General features: G+C 43.9%; 1 protein-coding gene across 2 annotated transcripts; it reads left to right on the top strand.

Moving 5' to 3' along the window:
* The first annotated feature begins 868 nt into the window (after positions 1-868).
* On the top strand, positions 869-24,861 carry LOC311099159 (endophilin-A2-like). Of its 2 annotated transcripts, XM_084139835.1 has the most exons (9): positions 869-1,057; positions 17,036-17,104; positions 17,208-17,424; positions 17,609-17,742; positions 17,856-18,014; positions 18,844-18,947; positions 19,091-19,209; positions 19,478-19,525; positions 20,733-24,861. In XM_084139835.1, exons 1-9 carry the CDS (start codon positions 1,013-1,015, stop codon positions 20,915-20,917), a joined length of 1,080 nt encoding a protein of 359 aa, XP_083995961.1. In that variant the 5' UTR covers positions 869-1,012; the 3' UTR covers positions 20,918-24,861. The 2 variants fall into 2 exon arrangements, with proteins under 2 accessions (XP_083995961.1, XP_083995962.1); XM_084139836.1 differs by lacking the exon at positions 19,478-19,525.
* The last annotated feature ends 1,744 nt before the right edge of the window (positions 24,862-26,605 follow it).

Raw genomic sequence — 26,605 nt, 5'->3', positions numbered from 1 at the left:
GGCCTGTCATCACATGGGGACATCACTGAAAATCAATCAGAGCAAATAAATTGGGATAGAATACCTCATCCCCTGGGTGTCTACAGACAGGCAGGCAGGCCTACATAATCTGTTTCCAATCTATTACTTGTTTTTCCCATTATGCCTAATTTAATCTGCTTGAAAAATAGCGGGAGCTGCAAATCCAGTTTATATACACTGAACAAAAATATAAACGCAACATGTAAAGTGTTGGTCTCATGTTTCATGAGCTGAAATAAAAAATCCCAGACATTTTCCATATGCACAAAAAACTGAATTCTCTCAAATGTTGTGCACAAATTGTTTATATCCCTGTTAGTGAGAATTTCTCCTTTGCCAAGATAATACATCCACCTGACAGGTGTGGCATATCAAGAAGCTGATTAAACAGCATGATAATTACACAGGTACACCTTGCGCTGGGGACAATAAAAGGCCACTTTAAAATGTGCAGTTTTGTAGCACAACACAATGCACAGACGATGCTGAGGAGTTTTTCTGTCTGTAATAGCGCTTTTGTGGGGAAAAACACATTCTGATTGGCTGGGCCTGGCTTCCAAGTGGGTGGTCCTATGCCCTCTCGGGCCCATTTATGGCTGCACCCCTGCCCAGCCATGTGAAATCTATAGATTAGTGCCTTATGAGTTTATTTCAATTGACTGATTTCCTTATATGAACTGTAACTCAGTAAAATCTTTGAAATTGTTGCGTTTATATTTTTGTTCAGTATAGCATCTAGCGGCTACTATGCCTTGCAGGAAGTAGACTGGTTGCCAGGCAAGTTCTACTCGCAAAGGCAAACTAGCTTTAGGTAGTGTATGATCTGCTGTAGAGTACTGAAATCCACTCCATGGTGAAGGAAGTTTAGTCCGCTGCAGAGAAAACGACGCAGCAGAGAAACTTCAGAGAGCTATTCCTATAATCAAAGTTTCAGCAATTATTTAAAAGCAACTTGCACGTAAAGAAAGAAGCTTATATCCTGCTTGAAAAAATGTCAGTCGCAGGCTTCAAGAAACAATTTTACAAAGCAAGCCAGGTCAGTGAACAAGTTTTTAGTTCGGCTAATGTTATGTTGTATGTTAGCTAGCTAAGTTAGCTGAATAGCTAGCGACGTTAGCTTTACTTATGCAATATAGCTAACTAGCTAAATGTGACTTTTGACAAGGAAATATGTGACCCAAATGTTTTCATTTATTAGCTAAATTCTTCAACTTTTTAATTTTGTCTAATGGCTAACTTCAGTGGACTGAAAAGGCCTCGCAAAGTTAAATATTCATAGAGCCAGTGAGTTGGCTATGCTAGTGGTAGCTGTCAGTTCAGCACATATGTGTCGCGTCGTTATGAGATTGACACGTTTCAATTTACTTCGGCTACATTATTTCAATTTACTATAAAAACAGTGTTTGAAAACAGCGCCATTGTTTCGGTGTGTCATTGTTTATGTTAGCTAATTAACTACGCTATGCAAACTAACGTTAAGTGAGTTTCGTATCAGAATGTTGACATGACTCACTTTAAATACTTTCCTCCCTCTTTCTGAGAGTTCAGCAGAAAAATGTCTCCCTTGGAGGAATGGGTAAAGCGGAGTAGAATAGAGGGGAAATAAACTAGCTGTGTGTGATATAACCTTTTCATTTGAGCTCAACTAAGCAGTTATTGTGTCAGGATCTCATTTCATGGACATTTTATGACGATAACTATATATATATATATATGTGTGTATATGTGTGTCAAACTTCAGATACTTATCTGTACCGCCTTCATTGTCATATGAATGACAACACAGAATGCGCCTCTGAAGTTACCCTCGTGTCCATTTGTTGTTTGTTAGGAGGGACGCAGTGAAGGTTTGGTGTTTCTGGGAGGGAGATGGACATTCCATTCCACCTTGAGCCACCACACTGGTCTCTTCTAAAATCTCTTCCTTGCCCCATCTCCCATTCCCTTCACCTGTCCATCTTCATGAGAAGTGATCTTATGTGTTTGGAGTGATTGTGCCAATTTGCAGATGAGGCCATGATTGATGGTTCCATGGATAGGCCTAGCAGCCATGGCAGGTGTATACCTCACTCACACACTGATTAGCACCTAGATACAAACATGCTTATTACCCTTATGTGGAATGTATCGCCTGTTAAGGAAGTACTTAACCTAACATAGCGGGCGTAAAATGAATGCCTGAAACTAGATCCCCTACATACTGGTCTTGGGGGGAAAAAGCTGTCGCGTCATATGCTTTTTAAAAAATTTCCCCTGAAAACCGGAGGCTAGGAAGTACTAGTGGTGTAACACATAATAGGGTAGTTATTGCATTGGATGGATCTGAGATACATGGTTGTAATTGCAGTGGATGGATCTGAGATACAGGGTTGTTATTGCATTGGATGGATCTGAGATACAGGGTCGTTATTGGATGGACCTGAGATACAGGGTCGTTATTCGATGGATCTAAGATACAGGGTCGTTATTGGATGGATCTGAGATACAGGGTCATTATTGGATGGATCTGAGATACAGGGTCGTTTTTGCAATGGATGGATCTGAGATTCAGGGTTGTTATTGCATCGGATGGGCAGGGTTGTTATTGCATTGGATGGGCAGGGTTGTTATTGCATTGGATGGGCAGGGTTGTTATTGTATTTGACGGATCTGAGATACAGGGTCGTTATTGCATTGGACGGATCTAAGATACAGGGTTGTTATTGCATTGGATGGATCTGAGATACAGGGTTGTTATTGCATTGGATGGATTTGAGATACAGGGTTGTTATTGCATTGAATGGATCTAAGATACATTGTAGCCTTTGCAGATATTAATACAATCTGCATTTGGCCACAAGTGAAGTAGTTACAGAACAGGTTGTAAGTAGCCCTAAGGAAGTCATCCGACAGCTTTGAGAGAGGCCCATTTCAACGGTTTTTATTTGGTCTTTAGCAAATACTCTCGAGGCCTCCATAATTAGTCACGTAACACAGTGTGTTGTGTGTGTGAACTGGAATGGCCTGACTGTCCCACTCACCTCACTACTATAGAATAGTCTGACAGATTTTTGGGCAAATGGGTACGAAGGCACCTACAGTGGGGAGAGCAAGTATTTGATACACTGCTGATTTTGCAGGTTTTCCTACTTACAAAGCATGTAGAGGTCTGTAATTTTTATCATAGGTATACTTCAACTGTGAGAGATGGAATCTAAAACAAAAATCCAGAAAATCACATTGTATGATTTTTAAGTAATTAATTTGCATTTTATTGCATGACATACGTATTTGATACATCAGAAAAGCAGAACTTAATATTTGGTACAGAAACCTTTGTTTGCAATTACAGAGATCATACGTTTCCTGTAGGTCTTGACCAGGTTTGCACACACTGCAGCAAGGATTTTGGCCCACTCCTCCATACAGACCTTCTCCAGATCCTTCAGGTTTCGGGGCTGTCGCTGGGCAATACGGACTTTCAGCTCCCTCCAAAGATTTTCTATTGGGTTCAGGTCTGGAGACTGGCTAGGCCACTCCAGGACCTTGAGATGCTTCTTACGGAGCCACTCCTTAGTTGCCCTAGCTGTGTGTTTCGGGTTGTTGTCATGTTGGAAGACCCAGCCACGACCCATCTTCAATGCTCTTACTGAGGGAAGGAGGTTGTTGGCCAAGATCTCGCGATACATGGCCCCATCCATCCTCCCCTCAATACGGTGCAGTCGTCCTGTCCCCTTTGCAGAAAAGCATCCCCAAAGAATGATGTTTCCACCTCCATGCTTCACGGTTGGGATGGTGTTCTTGGGGTTGTACTCATCCTTCTTCTTCCTCCAAACACGGCGAGTGGAGTTTAGACCAAAAAGCTCTATTTTTGTCTCATCAGACCACATGACCTTCTCCCATTCCTCCTCTGGATCATCCAGATGGTCATTGGCAAACTTCAGACGGGCCTGGACATGCGCTGGCTTGAGCAGGGGGACCTTGCGTGTGCTGCAGGATTTTAATCCATGACGGCGTAGTGTGTTACTAATGGTTTTCTTTGAGACTGTGGTCCCAGCTCTCTTCAGGTCATTGACCAGGTCCTGCCGTGTAGTTCTGGGCTGATCCCTCACCTTTCTCATGATCATTGATGCCCCACGTGGTGAGATCTTGCATGGAGCCCCAGACCGAGGGTGATTGACCGTCATCTTGAACTTCTTCAATTTTCTAATAATTGCGCCAACAGTTGTTGCCTTCTCACCAAGCTGCTTGCCTATTGTCCTGTAGCCCATCCCAGCCTTGTGCAGGTCTACAATTTTATCCCTGATGTCCTTACACAGCTCTCTGGTCTTGGCCATTGTGGAGAGGTTGGAGTCTGTTTGATTGAGTGTGTGGACAGGTGTCTTTTATACAGGTAACGAGTTCAAACAGGTGCAGTTAATACAGGTAATGAGTGGAGAACAGGAGGGCTTCTTAAAGAAAAACTAACAGGTCTGTGAGAGCCGGAATTGTAACTGGTTGGTAGGTGATCAAATACTTATGTCATGCAATAAAATGCAAATTAATTACTTAAAAATCATACAATGTGATTTTCTGGATTTTTGGGAAAACCTGCAAAATCGGCAGTGTATCAAATACTTGTTCTCCCCACTGTACTAGGCAAGGCCTAGTCACCCTCAAACCCCTGTCATTAAATATCCCTGGGAGAAATGAGGGCGTGGGTGTCTGAGTGTGCAGACTCAGACCCTTATTATGAGGCCATCTGCTATGTTATAGGGGCCTGTTTTGGAAATAGGAGGTCAGTCTGTTGGTGTGTTGTTCACACAGCTGTGAGTGATTGTGGGGTGAGTTGTTCTCCTGGCTCTGGTGTGCTTCGGAATCCTGGCAATGCTGCAGTAGTGCCCAAACCGGATTCCTGGGTTGTTATTAAGCCAGGAGAACAGACTCGGTCAACAGCCTGCCGGTAAACACACACTCACTTCCTCACATGAGAGTAGTAGTATTATTATTATTATTATTATTATTATTATTATTATTATTTTTTTTATTATTTTTATTTTTTGGGGGGGGCGGCAGGTAGCTTAGTGGTTAAGAGCGTTGTGCCAGTAACCGAAAGGTCGCTGGTTCTAATCCCTGAGCCTACTAGATGAAAAATCTGTCGATGTGCCCTTGAGCAAGGCACTTAACCCTAATTGCTCCTGTAAGTCGCTCTGGATACTAGCTGTGCCACTAGAGATCCTGGTTCGAAACAAGGCTCTGTCGTAGCCGGCCGCGACCGGGATACCCATGGGGCGGCGCACAATTGGCCCAGCGTCGTCCAGGGTAGGGGAGGGAATGGCCAGCAGGGATGTAGCTCAGTTGGTAGAGCATGGCGTTTGCAACGCCAGGGTTGTGGGTTCGATTCCCACGGGGGGCCAGTATGAAAAAAATTATGTATGCACTCACTAACTGTAAGTCGCTCTGGATAAGAGCGTCTGCTAAATGACTAAAATGTAAATGTAAATGGCTAAGAGCGTCTAAAAACAATAATAATTTTAATTGATTATCTAATGGCCTTGCTGCTATTCCAGTTTCAACTGTTCTGCCTGCGGCTACGAAACCCCTACCTGTCCCAGACCTGCTGTTTTCAACTCTAAATGATCGGCTATGAAAAGCCAACTGAGAGACCTGAGCCCTAGGACCATACGTCGGGACTACCGGCCGTGGTGACTCCTTGCTGTCCCCAGTCCGCCTGGCCTTGCTGCTATTCCAGTTTAAACTGTTCTGCCTGCGGTTATGGAACCCCTACCTGTCCCAGACCTGCTGTTTTAAACTCTAATGATCGGCTATGAAAAGCCAACTGAGATTTATTCCTGATTATTATTTGACCATGCTTGTCACTTATGAACATTTTTGAACATCTTGGCATGGTTCTGTTATAATCTCCACCCGGCACAGCCAGAAGAGGACTGGCCACCCCTCATAGCCTGGTTCCTCTCTAGGTTTCTTCCTAGGTTTTGCCTTTCTAGGGAGTTTTTCCTAGCCACCGTGCTTCTACACCTGCATTACTAGCTGTTTGGGGTTTTAGGCTGGGTTTCTGTACAGCACTTCGAGATATTAGCTGATGTAAGAAGGGCTATATAAAATAAAATTGATTGATTGATAATGGGTTATTCCACTAATTTGGTGCCTTTTCAAATCAAATCAAATTTTATTTGTCACATACACGTGTTTAGCAGATACTATTGCGGGTGTAGCGAAATGCTTGTACTTTGGAAGCAGTGGGTGGTGTGCGCGCCTCCTAAGTCGAACCAGCAGGCCGCTCCGAGTGCCTCTCCTCCACCGGCGATGTTTTGGGTCAGCCGCTGGAATCAGTTCAATTGCCCTGGGAAGAGCAAACAAAGGATCTGCTTCGGTAAAGTCGTATTCCTGGTCGTAATGCTGGTGAGTTACCACCGCTCTGATATCCAATAGTTTTTCCCAGCTGTATGTAATGATACAAAACACTTTCTGAGCTAATAAGGTAAAAAAGAATACATAAAAAAAACAAAATACCGCAAAGTTTCCTGAGAGCTAGTCGCGAGGCCGCCATCTTCGTTGGCACGTGTAAAGAAAAAAAAAAAACGGTCATTAAGAGCTTCAACTTCATGAACACATTTTCCTTCTCAAGAGGTTAAATAAAACAATGACTAGGTGCCAAATAAAGTAACAGGGTTGAAGATTTCTTCTAAAATCAGCCATGAATCCCCTTGTGACAGGGGGAATGGAAGCGTGTTGTGTGCAACAGGGAGTGGCAATTGAATGCAAGCTTCACCAAAAAATTGAAATTGTTAAATGTCTAGCCTGTCGATCTATGGGTAACAGGTTCAAATCAAATTTTTGTTGTCACATGCGCAGAATACAACCTTACTGTGAAACGCTTACTTACAAGCCCTTAACCAACAATGCAGTTTTAAGAAAGAATACCCTAAAAAATAAGAAATCAAAGTAACAAATAATTAAAGAGCAGCAGTAAAATAACAATAGCGAGGCTATATACAGGGGGTATCGGCACAGAGTCAATATGCGGGGGCACCGGTCAGTCAAGGTAATTGAGGAGGTGGGGTGGGGTGGTGTGGGGGCAATGCAAATAGTCTGGGTAGCCATTTGATTAGATGTTCAGGAGTCTTATGGCTTGGGGGTAGAAGCTGTTTAGAAGCCTCTTGGACCTAGACTTGGCGCTCCAGTACTGCTTGCCATGCAGTAGCAGAGAGAACAGTCTATGACTAGGGTTGCTGGAGTCTTTGACAATTTTTAGGGCCTTCCTCTGACACCGCCTGGTATAGAGGTCCTGGATGGCAGGAAGCTTGGCCCCAGTGATGTACTGGGCCGTACGCACTACCCTCTGTAGTGCCTTGCGGTCGGAGGCCAAGCAGTTGCCATACCAGGCAGTGATGCAACCAGTCAGGATGCTCTCGTTGGTGCAGCTGTAGAACCTTTTGAGGATCTGAGGACCCATGCCAAATCTTTTCAGTCTCCTGAGGGGGAATAGGTTTTGTCGTGCCCTCTTCACGACTGTCTTGGAGTGCTTGGACCATGTTAGTTTGTTGGTGATATGGACACCAAGGAACTTGAAGCTCTCAACCTGCTCCACTACAGCCCTGTTGATGAGAATGGGGGCGTGCTCAGTCTTCTTCTTTTTCCTGTAGTCCACAATCATCTCCTTTGTCTTGATCACGTTGAGGGAGAGGAGGTTGTCCTGGCACCACACGGCCAGGTCTCTGACCTCCTCCCTATAGGCTGCCTCGTCGTTGTCGGTGATCAGGCCTACCACTGTTGTGTCATCGGCAAACTTAATGAGGGTGTTGGAGTCGTGCCTGGCCATGCAGTCATGAGTGAACAGGGAGTACAGGAGGGAGCTGAGCACGCACCCCTGAGGGGCCCCCGTGTTGAGGATCAGCGTGGCGGATGTGTTGTTATCTACCCTTACCACCTAGGGGCGGCCCGTCAGGAAGTCCAGGATCCAGTTGCAGAGGGAGGTGTTTAGTCCTTGGGTCCTTAGCTTGATGATGAGCTTTGAGGGCACTATGGTGTTGAACGCTGAGCTATAGTCAATGAATATCATTCTCACATAGGTGTTCCTTTTGTCCAGGTGTGAAAGGGCAATGTGGAGTGCAATAGAGATTGCATCATCTGTGGTTCTGTTGGGGCGGTATGCAAATTGGAGTGGGTCTAGGGTTTCTTGGATAATGGTGTTGATGTGAGCCATGACCAGCCTTTCAAAGCACTTCATGGCTACAGACGTGAGTGCTACGGGTCGGTAGTCATTTAGGCAGATTACCTTAGTGTTTTTGGTCACAGGGACTATGGTGGTCTGCTTGAAACATGTTGGTATTACAGACAGACAGGGAGAGGTTGAAAATGTCAGTGAAGACACTTGCCAGTTGGTCAGCGCATGCTCGGCGTACACGTCCTGGTAATCCATCTGGCCGTGCGGCCTTGTGAATGTTGACCTGTTTAAAGGTCTTACTCACATTGGCTACGGAGAGCATGATCACACAGTCGTCCGGAACAGCTGATGCTCTCGTGCATGTTTCAGTGTTACTTGCCTCAAAGCGAGCATAGAAGTAATTTAGCTCGTCTGGTAGGCTCGTGTCACTGGGCAGCTCGCGGCTGTGCTTCCCGTTGTAGTCTGTAATAGTTTGCAAGCCCTGCCACATCCGACGAGCGTCGGAGCCGGTGTAGTACGATTCGATCTTAGTCCTGTATTGACGCTTTGCCTGTTTGATGGTTCGTCAGAGGGCATAGCAGGATTTCTTATAAGCTTCCGGGTTAGAGTCCCGCTCCTTGAAAGCGGCAGCTCTACCCTTTAGCTCAGTGCGGATGTTGCCTGTAATCCATGGCTTCTGGTTGGGGTATATACGTACAGTCATTGTGGGGACGACATCATTGATGCACTTATTGATGAAGCCAGTGACTGATGTGGTGTACTCCTCAATGCCATCGGAAGAATCCCGGAACATATGCCAGTCTGTGCTAGCAAAACAGTCCTGTAGCTTAGCATCTGCTTCATCTGACCACTTCTTTATAGACCTAGTCACTGGTGCTTCCTGCTTTAGCAGGAATCAGGAGGATATAATTATGGTCAGATTTGCCAAATGGAGGGCGAGGGAGAGCTTTGTACGCGTCTGTGTGTGGCGGAAAGATGGTCTAGAGTTTTTTTTCCATCTGGTTGCACGTTTAACATGCTGGTAGGAATTAGGTAAAACGGATTTAAGTTTCCCTGCATTAAAGTCCCCGGCCACTAGGAGCGCCACCTCTGGATGAGCGTTTTCCTGTTTTCTTATGGCCGAATACAGCTCATTGAGTGCAGTCTTAGTGCCAGCATCGGTTTGTGGTGGTAAATAGACAGCTACGATAAATATAGATGAAAACTCTCTTGGTAGATAGTGTAGTCTACAGCTTATCATGAGATACTCTACCTCAGGCGAGCAAAACCTTGAGACTTCCTTAGATATTGTGCACCAGCTGTTGTTTACAAATATACATAGACCGCCACCCCTTGTCTTACCAGAGGCTGCTGTTCTATCCTGCCGATACAGTGTATAACCCGCCAGCTGTATGTTATTCATGTCGTCGTTCAGCCACGATTCGGTGAAACATAAGATATTACAGTTTTTAATGTCCGGTTGGTAGGATATACGTCCACTTTATTATCCAGCGATTGTACGTTGGCCAATAGTACCGATGGCAAAGGCAGATTAGCCACTCGTCGCCGGCTCCTTATCAGGCACCCCAATCTCCTTCTGCGATATCTCCATCTCTTTCTCCTGCGAATGACGGGGATGAGGGCCCTGTCGGGTGTCTGGAGCAAGTCCCTCTCGTCCGACTCATTAAAGTCAACGTGTTATGTTTTACCCGCTCAGTTTTCCACCAGAAAGAGTAGAACCATCTGACCTGGTTTTACTCTATGATTTGGCTATTCATCGTTTTTTTCAAATGTTTCTCAAAAAAAGTAAATTATAATAAGGAATAGTTTCAACATATTGAAATGAAAGTTCAGTTCACGTAACAGGGTTGGCTTTAAAATGAGGGACAGACGTAAAATGAATCACTAATCACATGAAACAAAATAAAAATCTTCAGAAATGACTTTGTCAAAGCAACAAAATAACTAGGGCTTTACAGGAACCAGGTTTCCTTCCAACTTTTTTATGTGAGTAAAATACATGTCAGATAAGGCCTGATGGAAACAGCAAATTTGTTGGTAAACTTTCCAAATGTTGACAAAACTAAATACGCTAGACAAGGTGGGATCTTTTTGTTTGTAAAATGAATTATGCTAGAAATGACGGTGACAACGCCTTTTATTAGTAAATATTGATATAATAAGCATATGTTGTGTGGTCCTCCCATGCGGTTTTATTAAGCTACAGATGAAATGTTATGAACTTCACAGCGTGGTGAAAGTGCACAGTGATTAGCTTGATGCTGTTTTCCATTAAATATTGAGGGTCTTCTTCTGGTGACATGATGATCGATGCTTGGCTGCCGTTTGACAAATGAATATAATCTCGCTCTTTTGTCCATAATAATCTCATCATGCAGTCTAGGTAGCCAGCCTACCTGCAGTGTATCTGCCATTGGTTAGAGCGCACGTGCAAAGACCTGAGTGGGCACATTCGCTATACCTACAATGCAAAATGTGTATGTGACAAAACGTGATGAAAACCCATTTAACTTGTATTTTTTATTCGGTACATGGGAATTGAACCGCAAAAATGATATTTATGTGCACTATGTCGTCATGCGCAGCGTTTTATCCGCAACAAGTCAATTTGATGGAAACTGGTGGGAAAATGAGCATATTTTCAATATTGGTGCACAATTTCTACTTCAAATATCAAAGGGACGCAAAAGGCACTCATTTTGTGGAACGACCCATAATATCACATTTCAACACCTACGACAACCAGTACCAATACATCATTGCTTAATCTTGTCACTGAACCCAATCTATTTCATACTATTTATAATATCGTATGGGGAAATATTTTGTTGGCTCTTGGCAACATTTGTTGATCATCTTGCTACTCAGGCTTTAAAATCAGTGCCTTTTCATTGCTACATCTTGAACCGCCGATGGAATACTGCTACATTAATGCACAGAGAGGAAAAACTGAGAAGCCGCTGGTCTTAGTCCTATGAACACGCACACCAGAGAGACGTGTTGACAACATGAACAAACACGCCACAAATATATTCCCACTCCCAGGCAGGCCCACCTCTAGTCATGTTATGTTACGTCATGTAGCATAATGAGAACTACAGCTGTCAGTAGCTGTAGTATGAGCACTGGGCATGCTATGTTATCTAATGACGTGTGACTGACTATGGTAACTAGTGATTGGGGAGGGGGAATCGCTACATTTACATATCGCAATATTATTTTAGACGATATTATATCGATGCGTTGACTCCAAGTATAGTTTTCTTTTTTTGCTAGGTAGCGTTAGCTAGCACTAGTCAGCTGTACCTGCACCAAAACTCAGGTATTTCTCATCCTATAGCTTGTTCTCGTTCTTCTTTTTTAAATAGTGAGCCAACATGTTTTCAGCACATTTATTTCCATGACTGATCAAAACTCATTTTCTCATGCTCTCTCTTGTCTCTGCAGCTGACATATAGTGAGCAATATGTTGGAACATCAAATCTTGGGCTTTCCCTGACTAAAAAAAATCTTGGTAAACCGAAAGTCGTCTGTTCTTTCGACCAATGATTGGTCAATTTTTTAAACATGTATTTTTCCATATAGTCACACCCTATGTGTTTTAATAAAATCAACTATATGCATTGAGCTTGTCTAATGCTTTAAGCTTACTGTTTGATGAAATAAGACACAAATGACTCAAGAAGGAGCCAGAGATCTAGATAACCAGAATAAAAAAACCTTAACCTTACCCAACCATTCTCCTCCCTCTCCTGCTGGCTTTCACAGATTCTGCCATTACTCTCCTGAAGTTGCCGGTAATAGGCTACACAAGGAGTCGGCAACCTTTCTCATGTGGAACGCCAGTTTATCTTACCATTTCTACCGATCTACGTGCCAGTTATGGTTTTCATATGCACATTTTCGTGGAACAGTTTCATTTATAATAACGTCTTCATAACTCAAAATCATTGTCATGTCGTTAATCAAAGTTCTATCCAAATCTAAATAAAAATGATACAAACCTAAAATGTAACTTCCGTTGCCAACTATGTAAAAATAGCCTACATAAAGCCAACAAATAAAAACATTGCAGCCTGCAGGTAGAAAATATCCTGATTTTGAAATAAATATCCTATAAATCATATTGGCTACGCTTGGCCTGTCTGCAATGAACTTGAAACATCGCATCAACTATTAACTTGGGTCCGGCCTGAAGCTTGCATTAGCGAACTTGCAACATTGTATAAAATATTCTGGGCCCTCAGAGTTTCCCGAGCTCGGGACAGACACAGCTGTAGGCTATTTGCGCAAGGGATAAGAAGCAGTGCTTGACTTGGGCAGGAGCTCACCGGAGCTGAGTACCGACACCTCACATTTTCTGCTGCTTGAGCTCCTGTACCTCTTATAGAATATTAGCTCAAAAGTATTGTGGAGCTCCTGCATCTAAATATAAACAGTACCAGCACCCAAAATGAGTAGCGGAACCTATTTCAGGCCAAGTCAAGCACTGATAAGAAGTAATCAGGTAGACCTTTTTTATGATGTTTCCACTGGATCAGAGAATGACATTTTTCCCTTTCACACGGAGTGGTTATCGAAAGGGAGAGAGCTGGAAAGATTTTTCAAATATATTGAGGAACTATTGTCATTCTCAATTATCTAAAAACAGACTTTGTTTCCTTGCTGTTTGAGATGAAGAAAACATTACTTTGAGAAGCTCCACAGGTCATTAGTGGTGGTGCGTTAAGCCACTCAGAAGTCCACTCCGACAATGAGAACGGTAAAAGGAAGAATAAAATATTGAAGGAATTAACAGAAATTACCGTAACCAAACAAACATTGTAGATTCGAAATTATAGGAATTAACGGTAAATGTACTACTGGTGATATACTGTATGTAATGGGGAATTGATAGACACTAACAATCAAACGCAAACAATTCACACAATGAAGTTATGAAACAATGAATGTGCACAAATTGGCGGGAGAGAAGTGCATTCTGGGCGCTGTATGGTCAATCCGACGTCTGCGTTGGCCATGCAGCATTTATGGTGATACGGCCTCTGCAGAAGTCAGGGCATTCATACTTCTTGCGCTTCACGTGGGAGCAGTGCTGAGCTGTTGTGAAGGAAGTTTTCAAGGAAATTAGTTCGTGTTTATACAGGATGTACCGCCCCCACCTACCGTCAACCAATCATGTCAATGCGGAGCTATACAGAGCCCTCCACATTGTTACAACATTTGGAAGGCACGTGGCGATGCGGTACGGAGCTCGATTTGGCCTCTGCATGCCTCCGGAGGCGCCGCAATTGCGTCAATCCCTCCATATGGACCCACTGGCAACATTTTCGGATCAAGCATAAATTGGCTTTTAGTCTAGGCCTCCGCAATGGATTAGTTCACTGAGATGGGCGCAAATAAATATATATACAGCTCTGGAAAAAATTAAGAGACCACTGCAAATCTTATTTAACAAGGAAAAGCAATAGGACCAGCTGGATGGCAAAAACAGTGCTAATAGTACTTCAAAAGTAATATTAATCAGAAAATAACTATTGACCATGCCAGAAGAGGAAAGTTTTGAGTGAGGAAAAGAAGGGTTCAATTCTGGCTTTACTGGCAGAGCGATACAGGGAGCGTCAGGTTGCTTCCATCCTTAAAATTTCAAAGACGGCGGTTCATAAGAACAAGGTCAAGCAGCAGACATTGGGGACAACAAAGATACAGACCGGCAGAGGGCAAAAACGACTCTCTACTGACCGGGATGACCGCCAACTCATTCAAATGTCACTCAACAACCGTAGGATGACATCAAGTGACCTACAAAAAGAATGGCAAATAGCAGCTGGGGTGAAGTGCACGGCGAGGACGGTTCGAAACAGGCTCCTAGGGGCAGGGCTGAAGCCGTGCAAAGCTAGAAAAAAGCCCTTCATCAATGAGAAGCAAATAAAAGCCAGGCTGAGGTTTGCAAAAGACCATAAGGATTGGACCGTAGAGGACTGGAGTAAGGTCATCTTCTCTGATGAGTCCAATTTTCAGCTTTGCCCAACACCTGGTCGTCTAATGGTTAGACAGAGACCTGGAGAGGCCTACAAGCCACAGTGTCTCGCACCCACTGTGACATTTGGTGGAGGATCGGTGATGATCTGGGGGTGCTTCAGCAAGGGTGGAATCGGGCAGATTTTTCTTTGTGAAGGACGCATGAATTAAGCCACGTACAAGGTTGTCCTGGAAGAAAACTTGCTTCCTTTTGCTCTGACATTGTTCCCCAACGCTGAGGATTGGTTTTTCCAGCAGGACAATGCGCCATGCCACACAGCCAGGTCAATCAAGGTGTGGATGGAGGACCACCAGATCAAGACCCTGTCATGGCCAGCCCAATCTCCAGACCTGAACCCCATTGAAAACTTCTGGAATGTGATCAAGAGGAAGATGGATGGTCGATGGTCACAAGCCATCAAACAAAGTCGAGCTGCAATAATTTTTGCGCCAGGAGTGGCATAAAGTCACCCAACATCAATGTGAAAGACTGGTGGAGAGCATGCCAAGACGCATGATAGCTGTGATTGAAAATCAGGGTTATTCCACCAAATATTGATTTCTGAACTCTTCTTAAGTTAAAACATTAGTGTTACTTATTTTCTTTGCATTATTCGAGGTCTGACAACACTGCATATTTTTTGTTATTTGGCCAGTTGTCATTTTCTGCAAATAAATGCTCTAAATGACAATATTTTTATTTGGAATTTGGGAGAAATGTTGTCAGTAGTTTATAGAATAAAACAAAAATGTTAATTTCACCCAAACACATACCTATAAATAGTAAAACCAGAGAAACTTATATTTTTGCAGTGGTCTCTTAATTTTTTCCAGAGCTGTGTGTGTATGTGTGTATGTGTGTATGTGTGTGTGTGTGTGTGTGTGTGTGTGTGTGTGTGTGTGTGTGTGTGTGTGTGTATGTGCTACTGCTCGACTAAAGAAATCTCGGCCGACCAACAGCCTATTGACCTGTCGACTAATTGGGGTCAGCCCTAATCAAATCGCAATCAAATTGCAGTTTTGAATTGCAATACATATTTAATTGTGAGAATCGCAAAAAAACATATTATATCGGCACATAAGTATCGAGATAATATCGTATCGTGAGGTCCCTGGCAATTCCCAGCCCTAATGGTAACTTGTAGTTTCACAACAAAAAGATTATTGCCCCAGTAGGACTGAGGTGGCGGGTATTACACACAATATAGCCTATTGCGCACTGATGAGTTTAAATCGAACTGGTATGGTTGGCAACGGGCTTGATGTGTAGTTGAATCGTGTGTAAAACTGCTGGTATGGCACAAAAGCCTGCACACACTGTGGGTCTCCATGACTTAAAGAACACTGCTATGAAGATGGATTGACTAACCCATCTGCTGTGTTCATGTAGTGACATACAGTGCATTTGGAAAGTATTCAGACCCCTTGACTTTATCCACATTTTGTTACGTTACAGCCGTATTCTAAAACTGATTAAATAAAAAAATCGTCATCAATCTACACACAATACCCCATAATGACAAAGTGAAAACAGGTTTGTAATTTTTTTTGCAAATGTTTTAAAATTACAAAACTGAAATACATTATTTACGTAAGTATTCAGACCCTTTGCTATTAGACTCGAAATTGAGATGAGGTGCATCCTGTTTCCATTGATCATCCTTGAGATGTTTCTAGAATTTCATTGAAGGAGGTCGAAGGAATTGTCCGTAGAGCTCCGAGACAGGATTGTGTCTAGGCACAGATCTGTGGAAGGGTACCAAAAAAGTTCAGCAGCATTGAAGGTCCCCAAGAACACAGTGGCCTCCATCATTCTTAAATGGAAGAAGTTTGGAACCACCAAGACTCTTCCTAGAGCTGGCCACCTGGCCAAACTGAGCAATCGGGGGAGAAGGGCCTTAGTCAGGGAGGTGACCAAGAACCCGATGGTCACTCTGACAGAGCTCCAGAGTTCCTTTGTGGAGATGGGAGAAGGACAACCATCTCTTCAGCACTCCACCAATCAGGCCTTTATGGTAGAGTGGCCAGACGGAAGCCACTCTGTAGTAAAAGGCACATGACAGCCCGCTTGGTGTTTGCCAAAAGGCACTTAAAGACTCTGACCATGAGCAACAACATTCTCTGGTCTGATGAAACCAAGATTGAACTCATTGGCCTGAATGCCAAGCGTCACGTTTTGAGGAAACCTGGCACCATCCCTGGATTTGTTTTTTTTAATCAATTTTAGAATAAGGCTGTAACGTAACAAAATGTGGAAAAAGTCAAGGGGTCTGAATACTTTCCGAATGCACTGTATTAGCCTTGGAGACAGCTGCACTAAGTCACATGGTGAACGAATAGGCTCTACAATGAGTCTGTTTGATTTTGATGACCTGCCAATCAACCCAATGCTTCTGGTGCTTGTTTGTGTGCGCGTGCGTGTCTCTATCTGTGAAAAAGTGTTCCTGTCTGTCTGCGACTGCGTTTTGTAACTGTTTTAATGTGTAAAACGTGTGCTTATTTATGTAGTGTATAGAGAAGGAAACGGTCTGTGGTTAGGTCTTCTCTGCTGATACAGGGCTAACCAGAGTAAGCTGCTACAGAGGAAGTGAGACTGAATGACCTCAAGACTTTTACTGCCAGGAGTAGCCTAGTCATGTCCTTTAATGAACCAGCACAGACTAGAGGAGAGTACACGTTCTCCATCATGAGGTCCATGCAACATTTCACTTCTATATGCTACTGTTCTGTCTGAATTAGGACGGCTTTGTTGTGATGGAAAAGTCATGTCCCGTGCAGAATGGATGTAAAAGACTTGTATTGAACGTATTATTCTCCTCCCTCTCCTTCTGCCTGGTCCTTTTGTAGATGGTCAGTGAGAAGGTGGGAGGTGCAGAAGGAACCAAGCTGGATGAAGACTTCAAAGATCTGGAGAAGGTAAGTGCTCTCTCCCAAACACACAAAAATACATTCCTATTAACCTATGATTGGATTCCTATTGATGTACATTCACTGTCTCTCCCTCTTCCCCTCCCCACAGAGGGCAGATGTGACCAGTAAAGCGGTTGTGGATGTCATCTCTAAAACGTCTGAGTACCTGCAGCCCAACCCAGCTTCCAGAGCCAAGCTGACCATGCTGAACACGGTGTCTAAGATGCGGGGCCAGGTGAAGAGCCCTGGCTATCCCCAGGCTGAGGGGCTGCTGGGAGAGAGCATGGCCAAGTTCGGACGAGAGATGGGAGAGGACACCAACTTTGGTAAGAAAGAGATTGATTTCATAAACTACCATAAAAGTTTGTGTCCTAGCCTTTGGCTCTCAAAATACTGAATTCCAGGTGCGTTTGTGTGTGAAGTAGGGACCACGTACTCAACAGAAGAACCTTGTCCTTTGTTGTGGCCGGTGAGGGGATACCCACTCTCATGTAACTGTTTGTCCTGTAGGTGGCGCCCTGGTGGACGTGGGCGAGTCCATGAAGAGGCTGGCTGAGGTCAAAGACTCCCTGGACATCGATGTCAAACAGAACTTTATCGATCCATTGCAGGCCGTCGTCGACAAGGACATCAAAGACATCCAGGTAGAGACCTAGAATGAGATGAATGAGGGATTCTCAACTCTCCCCCAACGTTACACATTTTTGTTCTAACCCTGCACAATAAACTAATGGAGGGCTCTCTCCTCCCTCCTCAGCACCATCTGAAGAAGCTGGAGGGCAGGCGTCTGGACTACGACTATAAGAAGAAACGCCAGGGGAGGATCCCAGACGAGGAGCTGAGGTCAGCCCTGGAGAAGTTCCACGAGTCCAAAGAGATGGCCGAGAGCTCCATGCACAACCTGCTGGAAACTGACGTGAGCCATACCTCAGGGGTCAAGGGTTAGAGTTGAGGGGTCCAGGGAGTCATGCCAGAGACGGACAGCCACAATCAATCAATCTCATTTTATTTGTGTAGTGCTTCTTACAAATGAATTGGTCGCAAAGTGCTTACTTTAACGGCAACATATGTGCCTAAACTGGTCAAAAGCAACTAGAAACAGCAGTAGCAAGGAAAATCTCTTTAGTTAGGAAGAAATAGAGGCTATTTTCTATTGGTTGGCTGGGTAGAAGTTCAGAGCTAGTATGACTGTCATGCCATATGAGGCTTCATACTCCCAAACCATAATGCCCAGTAGGGGCTTCAACATCTGTTATCGTTGGCATTAACACGAGCATTGGCATTAGCATTAGCACTGGCGGTAGCATTGGCATCAACGTTGGCATTAGCATTGATGAGTATTTCAGGACCAGAATGCAGTAAGCTTGCCACGACTCCATAGCTAGCGAGTGGAACAGTTATGTAATGTCACAGTAATGTGTATTAGGTGACAATTCTAGTTTTCCACTATGACACTGCAACCTAAGAACGTGTCAAACTCGTTTGAGATGGCCTGTCTCTGGTAATGACCTTTTTATTTCATCAGGTGAGGGGACTGAGTACAACACGTGTTAGTGGCGTGTTAGTCAGAAACAAAGCAGTTTCGAGAGTCCGAAAATTGACCTCAGGGTGGTGAGGGTGTGGGGAGAACAGAAGTGTAAATTTACCATAGTAATGGCATTTCTAGTCCAGTCCCCCTGGTAATGGCATTTCTAGTCCGGTCCCCTGTATTGATCAATCTGACTGGTCTCTGTGCTTGTCTCTAGGTAGAGCAGGTGAGTCAGATGGCTTCTCTGGTAGATTCCCAACTGCAGTATCACAAACAGGCTGTGCAGATTCTGGAGGAGCTGACTGACAAACTCAGAGACAGGTGGGTCAGCTGTGTGTGTGTGTGTGTGTAGACTTCTACAATTCAGTTGAAGCTGTCTGTGTTGGTTGTCATTGTGTGTGTGTGTGTGTCCGTGTGTATTTACATGTGTGACTGATTCATCCCCACTGCTGTGTGTGTATCAGGGTGAACGAGGCCCAGTCTCGCCCCAGGCGTGAGTACACTCCTAAACCCAAAGCCTCCTTTGATTACGAAGAGCAGGAGCACTCAAATGGAGAATACTTCCCCCCTTCATACTCCTCAGGTAAGACTGGCCCTTAGCTGTGTGTGTGTGTCTCTGTCACTCTCTGTGTCTATGTGTGTGTCTCTCTCTGTGTGTCTCTCTCTCTCTCTGTGTCTCTCTCTCTCTGTGTGTCTCTCTGTCTCTGTGTGTGTCTGTGTGTCTCTCTCTGTGTCTCTGTATGTCTCTCTCTCTGTGTCTCTGTATGTCTCTCTGTATGTATCTCTCTATTGTAGTCTTGTCTCACCAGCCCAGAACTGATCTTTCTCTATGTATAAATCCCCCCTTGTAGATGTCTCGTCCTTCCACAGAACACCGTCCATGAAGAACAGTCGACACTGTGAGTGTGTGTGATTCTGTGATTGAGGGTGAAAGAGTGGCAATTAAAACATGGTACTTAATCTCACTTCAGTCCAGGAGAGTGTTTTACTAACATGGAATGGTGTGTGTGGGATGCTTTAACCCTTACCACAGCCGACTCACTTCAGTTCACTTCATTGTTGCAGCAATTCAGCCTTTTTATTTTGTATTTAGTCTTTTTTTACCCCTTTTTCTCCTCAGTTAGTAGTTAGTCTTGTCCCATTGCTACAACTCCCGTACGGACTCGGGAGAGGCGAGGTCGAGAGCCATGCGTCCTCCGAAACACGACCCTGCCAAGCCGCACTGCTTGTTGACACACTACCCGCTTAACCCGGAAGCCAGCCGCACCAATGTGTTGGAGGAAACACTGTACAACTGGCGACCGAAGTCGGCGTACCTGCGCCCGGCCCGCCACAAGGAGTCCCTAGAGCGCGATGGGACAAGGACATCCCGGCCGGCAAAACCCTCCCCTTACCCGGACGACGCTGGGCCAATTGTGCACCGCCTCATGGGTCTCCCGGTCGCAGCCGGCTGCGACACAGCCTGGGATCGAACCCGGGTCTGTAGTGACGCCTCTAGCACTGCGATGCAGTGCCTTAGACCGCTGCGCCACTCGGGAGGCAATTCTGACATTTTGCATGGCAATATGCAATGAATTTTTTTTTTTTTTTTTTTTTTATGCGCTGACGAGGGAAAACGTTTGTTGACGTGTGGCTTGATTGAGCCATATTATGCAGTAAATATGCGGTAATTGGTTGAATTTGCGAGCCCTCTTTTTGTACTGCGGTGATGGGTCAGTTTTATGTGATAATATTGCTATGATTTGACTGTTTAATGTAGAACTAGTGCAGTGATTGGTCAAATTTGCAAGCCCTCGCATAATATGCAGGGAATTGTTGATTTTGCAAAATAATTTGCGATCACAGAATCGCGGAATCCTGGAGGGACTAAATTAACCCCGCGCACTGGATCTGGTAACAGGTAACGTCTCCCTTCAACCCTGTGAGCCCAGCGGTTTAGACGTTTCTGAAGTGTTCTGGTTCCTCTCCTGCCTCTCCCTCATCTAAACTCTAGAAGTGGTTCTGGTTTGAAAAGCAAAGCTGCTGACCCCGTTTCAGAACGTCAAATTAAAGTTTCCTTTCTCTCTCTCCCTCTTCAACACATTCCTCCCCCTTCCTTCTCCCCAGCCTCTGAGCCGTGCGCTAAGGCCCTGTATGACTTTGAGCCGGAGAACGAGGGCGAGCTGGGCTTCTGCGAAGGCGACGTCATCATGCTGACCAACCGCATCGACGAGAACTGGTTGGAGGGCACGATCCGCGGCCAATCAGGATTCTTCCCCAACAACTATGTGGAAGTGGTGGTGCCCCTGTAACACTGAGAGAAAGAGAGGAAGGGAGGGATGAGGAGGGAAGGAGGAAGAAGGGAGGAGAGCGGTAGATGAGAGGGGCATCTCAATAGTCTAAAGTGGCCTCCTCCTCCTGTTCAAAAATGCAGGACGGAAGAAAGCAGTTCCTACAAGGAAATATCAGTACGAAAAAACGAGGCGAGAGGAGGTCACTTTAGATTATTGAGATTCACCTAAAGATGGATGGTAGAAAAAGTGGGAGGAAGAGGAAGATGTTGATGGAGAGAAAGGTTATCACAAGGAAGGTGTATCTTCGTTTTAATTCTCTGTGCACTTTCTACACTACACCTCCCTTAACGGGACATATGGAGACGGGGTTACTAGAGGAGATGTTTGTGTCATTATGTGTGACCTGTACCCATGAACACTACCAGAGGTGTGCTGTGAGCAGACCTAGAAAAAAACCTGCAACAAAATTGCCTTGAAATTGTTGCCTTTAATCACCAATTTACTTTATTGCCCTTAATTCTAGGCTAAATGGTTAAATATGTTTTGTTCTTCCACAATTGGGAATCATTGCACCAAAATCGGGTTAATTTTAATGCACACTTTTTCTTATATAAAAAAAAATCCACACACCAATTATTTTCCTCCCTGACTTGGAGAGTTAGATGGATCTTGGCTTAAGCTGTCCAATGCTGCCCTCTGGTGGTCTAAGCCTGTTATACCTTCAGGAGTAGGACGAAGTTGCCCAAAGAGACTGATCTAAGATCAGTTTAGTAGGTTTCCCCTAAACGTTAAGGTTAGAATGTGGGAATGGTAAGCTGAACCTAGAACTGTGCCTACGGGCTAGTCCTACCTAGAGCAGATCTACTCCTTTACATCAGTGCAGATTTGAATGGTTATTTTTCTAATCCATCCCATACCTGTTAAATGTGATTGTTCAGCTTTTCTCTGGGTCTAAACTTACGTGAATAGCTTGCCTGTTTGTACTTAAGCCAAAGTGACCATTTCCTTGGCAAGGCAAAGATATGGTGTTGTTGGAAACAGTTGGGCACCTAGGCTAGTGAATAACTGTAAGGAATGGTCATTGTCTGTTGGCATACACAGCTCTACAGGTCAGTTATACGATGGCTCTAAACACTATCTCCGTTTAGTACTGTTACAGCTGCTAGGCTGCCTTTCATAGACTCTGAAAATCTAAATTGCTTTCTCCTCGTCTCCTTCTCAAACCCATTGGATGAGAACGCCAGCGGTCTGTCCCCTCTGACCTTCTCATCCAATGGGTTTTGAGAAGGAGAGGCGGGTGCGAGGAGTATGCAATTGAGATCTTCCTTTTGTCTGCTATACCCCTTTGCCTTCCTCTCCCTCTGTCTGTGTCTTATTTATGCTAACTCTTATATGGTCAGATGATCAAAAATTGGGAACTTTCCATTACCAAGTGCTTTGTTCTGATTGTGTTGTGTTCTAACTCTGATTTGGAGCAATCTGCTCCTTCTGATGTAACCCTGTGTGCCTGAGGGCTGAAACCAGAGTAACAGTGTAGAGTGACCTATGATTAACTTGCTACAGTCGGTCTGCATACTGTGCGTGTGTTAGTGGTGCGTGGGTCAGCTGTTTGTTCACCTGCACCCACCCGAAATTGCTAATAACCCATCTGCAACCGCTTGACTATATGTGATCAATTGAAAGTCTGAGACCCGCCCCGACCCTAACCCGCAAATATAGAAAATGCGCTATAGGCTACAGTCAAAGACGGCAGAAAGGTTTTTTTGACAGAGGGTGCAGGATTTTTTTTGCCTTATTTAGATATGTTTCTGCTTATAATTCCTGACATTTTGGTAGGCTATTTGTTAGTCGACTTGTCAATAATTGGATACATACAGCTTCTCTTCTGTCATTATATGTTGCCATAGAAGACTAAATAAACCCTTGCTCACTAGAATGTCATAAATTTATAGAACGAATGCTTCAGTCTAGTTAACATCGGTAAAGTTTTCTGTCATCTTCTTTCACAGAGCAAAGACACATTTTGGGGGGAAAGATTTTCTGTGCAAGATTTCCAAATGACATCAGTTTGACTGTTTGCAAGGAAATAGAAAGCTGTGAAAACGACCCAACATGTTTCTGACAAGATTTCAGTTCGGCTTGGATGAGTATTTTATGTGGTTTGAAATACAAGCATTCGCATTCTCTCAAGATGCTGAAAAAAAGAAATCATATTTCTCCACTCCTGTTCCCAAGTCCAAATTGTTCCTACATTTACTGTATCATTTTATTGCAGGAAATGCTTCATTCGGCAGGAGTTAATATTAAGTATTTGTGAGAGGTTATAGACCTACATACAGTCAGTGTCCAGATTTCAGTTTCCATTTAACCCATCTAAACAGTAGGCAACAGATCCCTTCACATGCCATAGGCCTATTTGAAGTTCCCGTCTTGTGACTGTCGAATTTGTTTAGTGCCTCACAATCATCACACATAACATAGCCGGCACTGCTATCATCCTCGTTTACCACTTCACCAAATCTGTCCCAAACATTTATTTTCTGGCCCTCCCTTCTCTTTATTTTCAACTCTCCTTTCGCAGCGTTTCCCTTATTGAAACTCCGACATTGTTATTTTTGCCTCCATGGATTGCCGTTGTTATGCCTGTTCCTAAAAGTGATTGGTGTGTAGGCTATTTGGCGCGTACAGTTAGGCCCTAAAGTTTAGGTTTTTGCACTAATGCCAGATAGCCTAAAATAATGAAAGAAAAACTTCAATGTAGCCTAAAGATATAAATTAAACAAGAATTATACATTTATGGATTTTTTAAAGGTATTATTTTGTCTTTATTCAACCTGCCCGCCACCCACCTGCCCTTCATCCACACAATATTTAATGACCCTAAACCCGTCCGCCTGGATGATATAACCGCGGGGGCTGCGTGTAATGAGTCAACCTGCGCATAACCAGAGTGTGTGTGTCAGAATGGTCTGTCTGTCTCTCTGTGCTTTTTGACACTGCTGGCCATGTCTTGGAGAATGTATTCAGGTTTTCTAGAGCTTCCTTTAGAAAGTGCATGCATTTACACATGCTGCCAAAAGGAGATTTGAAAGAAGGGTCGTTTTGTATTTACACGTGTCACCCCCATGGTGGTAGGTAGAAATAGGCACAGGACAGCTTAACCCCTCTCTCCACTCCTTCCCTAGAACATGCAGCTTGCTACCAAAAACCCCTCATATCCTATGTGCATTAACTAAGCATGTTCCTCCTAACTTAATGTTTACATGTCTCTTGTCTATTGGGCTATATTTGTTGGGTTAACATGGTTTGGGTTTTAGTGCCTCTGTCAGTGTTTAGGTTCAGGTGTGGGTTATCACGGCCCATTAGCCTAAATAAAAGGAACTAGGCAGGCAGGGGGGAAAGGGGCTCAGGTTGTGCTAAGTACCTTGTTTACCGGTGTCTGAGTAATATAACAAAGGGCTCAGATCAAGTATGTCCGTTTTTGCGGACGTGTGTGTCGTGGTCTCCAACTATTCTAATGCCGTTGGTGACATTCTATTTATGTTTTTCACTCTACATTCGAAGATGAGTATTTCTACCAAATCCCACAGGAGTACCATGTTATTTTGATATTACGAAAATAAGTATTATTTTACTTAATAATAATAGCTTGATTTTAATATACAGAATCATATTGTAAAGTGCCCATTGTAATTTGCTCGTTGCCTGCATGTGGCTATAGGTTATGCGTCTTGCTTCAGCGATGATGCCTCATTTTGAGGTTCTGTTTTTTTTTATAACTGTGACGCTCTCCGCGGATCGAGGTTTGAACGAAGGCAGAGTTAAATTCTGGATTAGCTTTATGTGGATTATCTTTATATTATCTTTATATTGTCATGTATAATCTCCTGTGTATTGTATATTTTTGCCACGATGTAAATGGGGAATGCTGTGCCTCTTAAATAAATATGAAGGAAAGTGAAGTGGCCCTCAGTCTGCTGGTTGTGTCTTCAGGTTTACAATTACTTTTACATTTACATCATTTAGCAGACGCTCTTAACCAGAGCGACTTACAAACTTATGATAGCCAGTGGGACAACCACCTGTTTTTTTTTATTTTTACGGGGGGTAGGGGAAGAAGGATTACTTTATACAATTCCAGGTATTCCTTAAAGAGGTAGGGTTTCAAGTGTCTCCGGAAGGTGGCCAGCGGTCAAGGATGAGTTGATGAGCGGGGTGAGGTAAGGAGAAGGTCAATGCATGATTGGATTGATTGTTTTCTTTTTGGGGGTGATGTGAATGATACCCACATTTTACATATAAATGACACTTTTCAGTAAAGTTTCTCTCATTCATTCTTTAAGTATAGCTGTCTATTATACACATATTTTGATTGACATTCTCCTGTAGGTAGCCAAAATTAATAGCGTTATCTAATCAGTGGTTTCAAAAACAAGTCGATTGTCAAAAAATACATTAATTTCCAAGCAGGTGTGTGTGTGTTAGACTATTCAAGCAATATATTTGAGATGTCACAACCAATCGCTCACCCTACTGAAGAAGCCTAACCAAATCAATCAACGCAAACTGCACAATAAACCACACAATGACATCTCCTATACTGACTGACACATCTACAGTGGGGGAAAAAAAGTATTTAGTCAGCCACCAATTGTGCAAGTTCTCCCACTTAAAAAGATGAGAGAGGCCTGTAATTTTCATCATAGGTACACGTCAACTATGACAGACAAAATGAGAAAGAAAATCACATTGTAGGATTTTTTATGAATTTATTTGCAAATTATGGTGGAATATAAGTATTTGGTCAATAACAAAAGTTTCTCAATACTTTGTTATATACCCTTTGTTGGCAATGACACAGGTCAAACGTTTTCTGTAAGTCTTCACAAGGTTTTCACACACTGTTGCTGGTATTTTGGCCCATTCCTCCATGCAGATCTCCTCTAGAGCAGTGATGTTTTGGGGCTGTCGCTGGGCAACACAGACTTTCAACTCCCTCCAAAGATTTTCTATGGGGTTGAGATCTGGAGACTGGCTAGGCCACTCCAGGACCTTGAAATGCTTCTTACGAAGGCACTCCTTCGTTGTCCGGGCGGTGTGTTTGGGATCATTGTCATGCTGAAAGACCCAGCCACGTTTCATCTTCAATGCCCTTGCTGATGGAAGGAGGTTTTCACTCAAAATCTCACGATACATGGCCCCATTAATTCTTTCCTTTACACGGATCAGTCGTCCTGGTCCCTTTGCAGAAAAACAGCCCCAAAGCATGATGTTTCCACCCCCATGCTTCACAGTAGGTATGGTGTTCTTTGGATGCAACTCAGCATTCTTTGTCCTCCAAACACGACGAGTTGAGTTTTTACCAAAAAGTTATATTTTGGTTTCATCTGACCATATGACATTCTCCCAATCCTCTTCTGGATCATCCAAATGCACTCTAGCAAACTTCAGACGGGCCTGGACATGTACTGGCTTAAGCAGGGGGACACTTCTGGCACTGCAGGATTTGAGTCCCTGGCGGCGTAGTGTGTTACTGATGGTAGGCTTTGTTACTTTGGTCCCAGCTCTCTGCAGGTCATTCACTAGGTCCCCCCGTGTGGTTCTGGGATTTTTGCTCACTGTTCTTGTGATCATTTTGACCCCACAGGGTGAGATCTTGCGTGGAGCCCCAGATCGAGGGAGATTATCAGTGGTCTTGTATGTCTT

The sequence above is a fragment of the Coregonus lavaretus genome, assembly GCF_964263955.1.
Source record: "Coregonus lavaretus genome assembly, chromosome: 23".
NCBI lineage: Eukaryota > Metazoa > Chordata > Actinopteri > Salmoniformes > Salmonidae > Coregonus > Coregonus lavaretus.
Note: the sequence above shows the minus strand (reverse complement) of the source record. Positions and strands in the feature narration are given on the sequence as shown.

What these genes read in the sequence shown, in the direction of transcription:
- LOC311099159 (XM_084139835.1), top strand. Translation starts at nt 1,013, where the DNA reads ATGTCAGTCGCAGGCTTCAAGAAACAATTTTACAAAGCAAGCCAG. An exon ending in GGGAGAGGACACCAACTTTG is followed by an intron (nt 17,425 to 17,608) that starts GTAAGAAAGAGA and finishes TTTGTCCTGTAG; the next exon opens with GTGGCGCCCTGGTGGACGTG. An exon ending in AGGACATCAAAGACATCCAG is followed by an intron (nt 17,743 to 17,855) that starts GTAGAGACCTAG and finishes CTCCCTCCTCAG; the next exon opens with CACCATCTGAAGAAGCTGGA.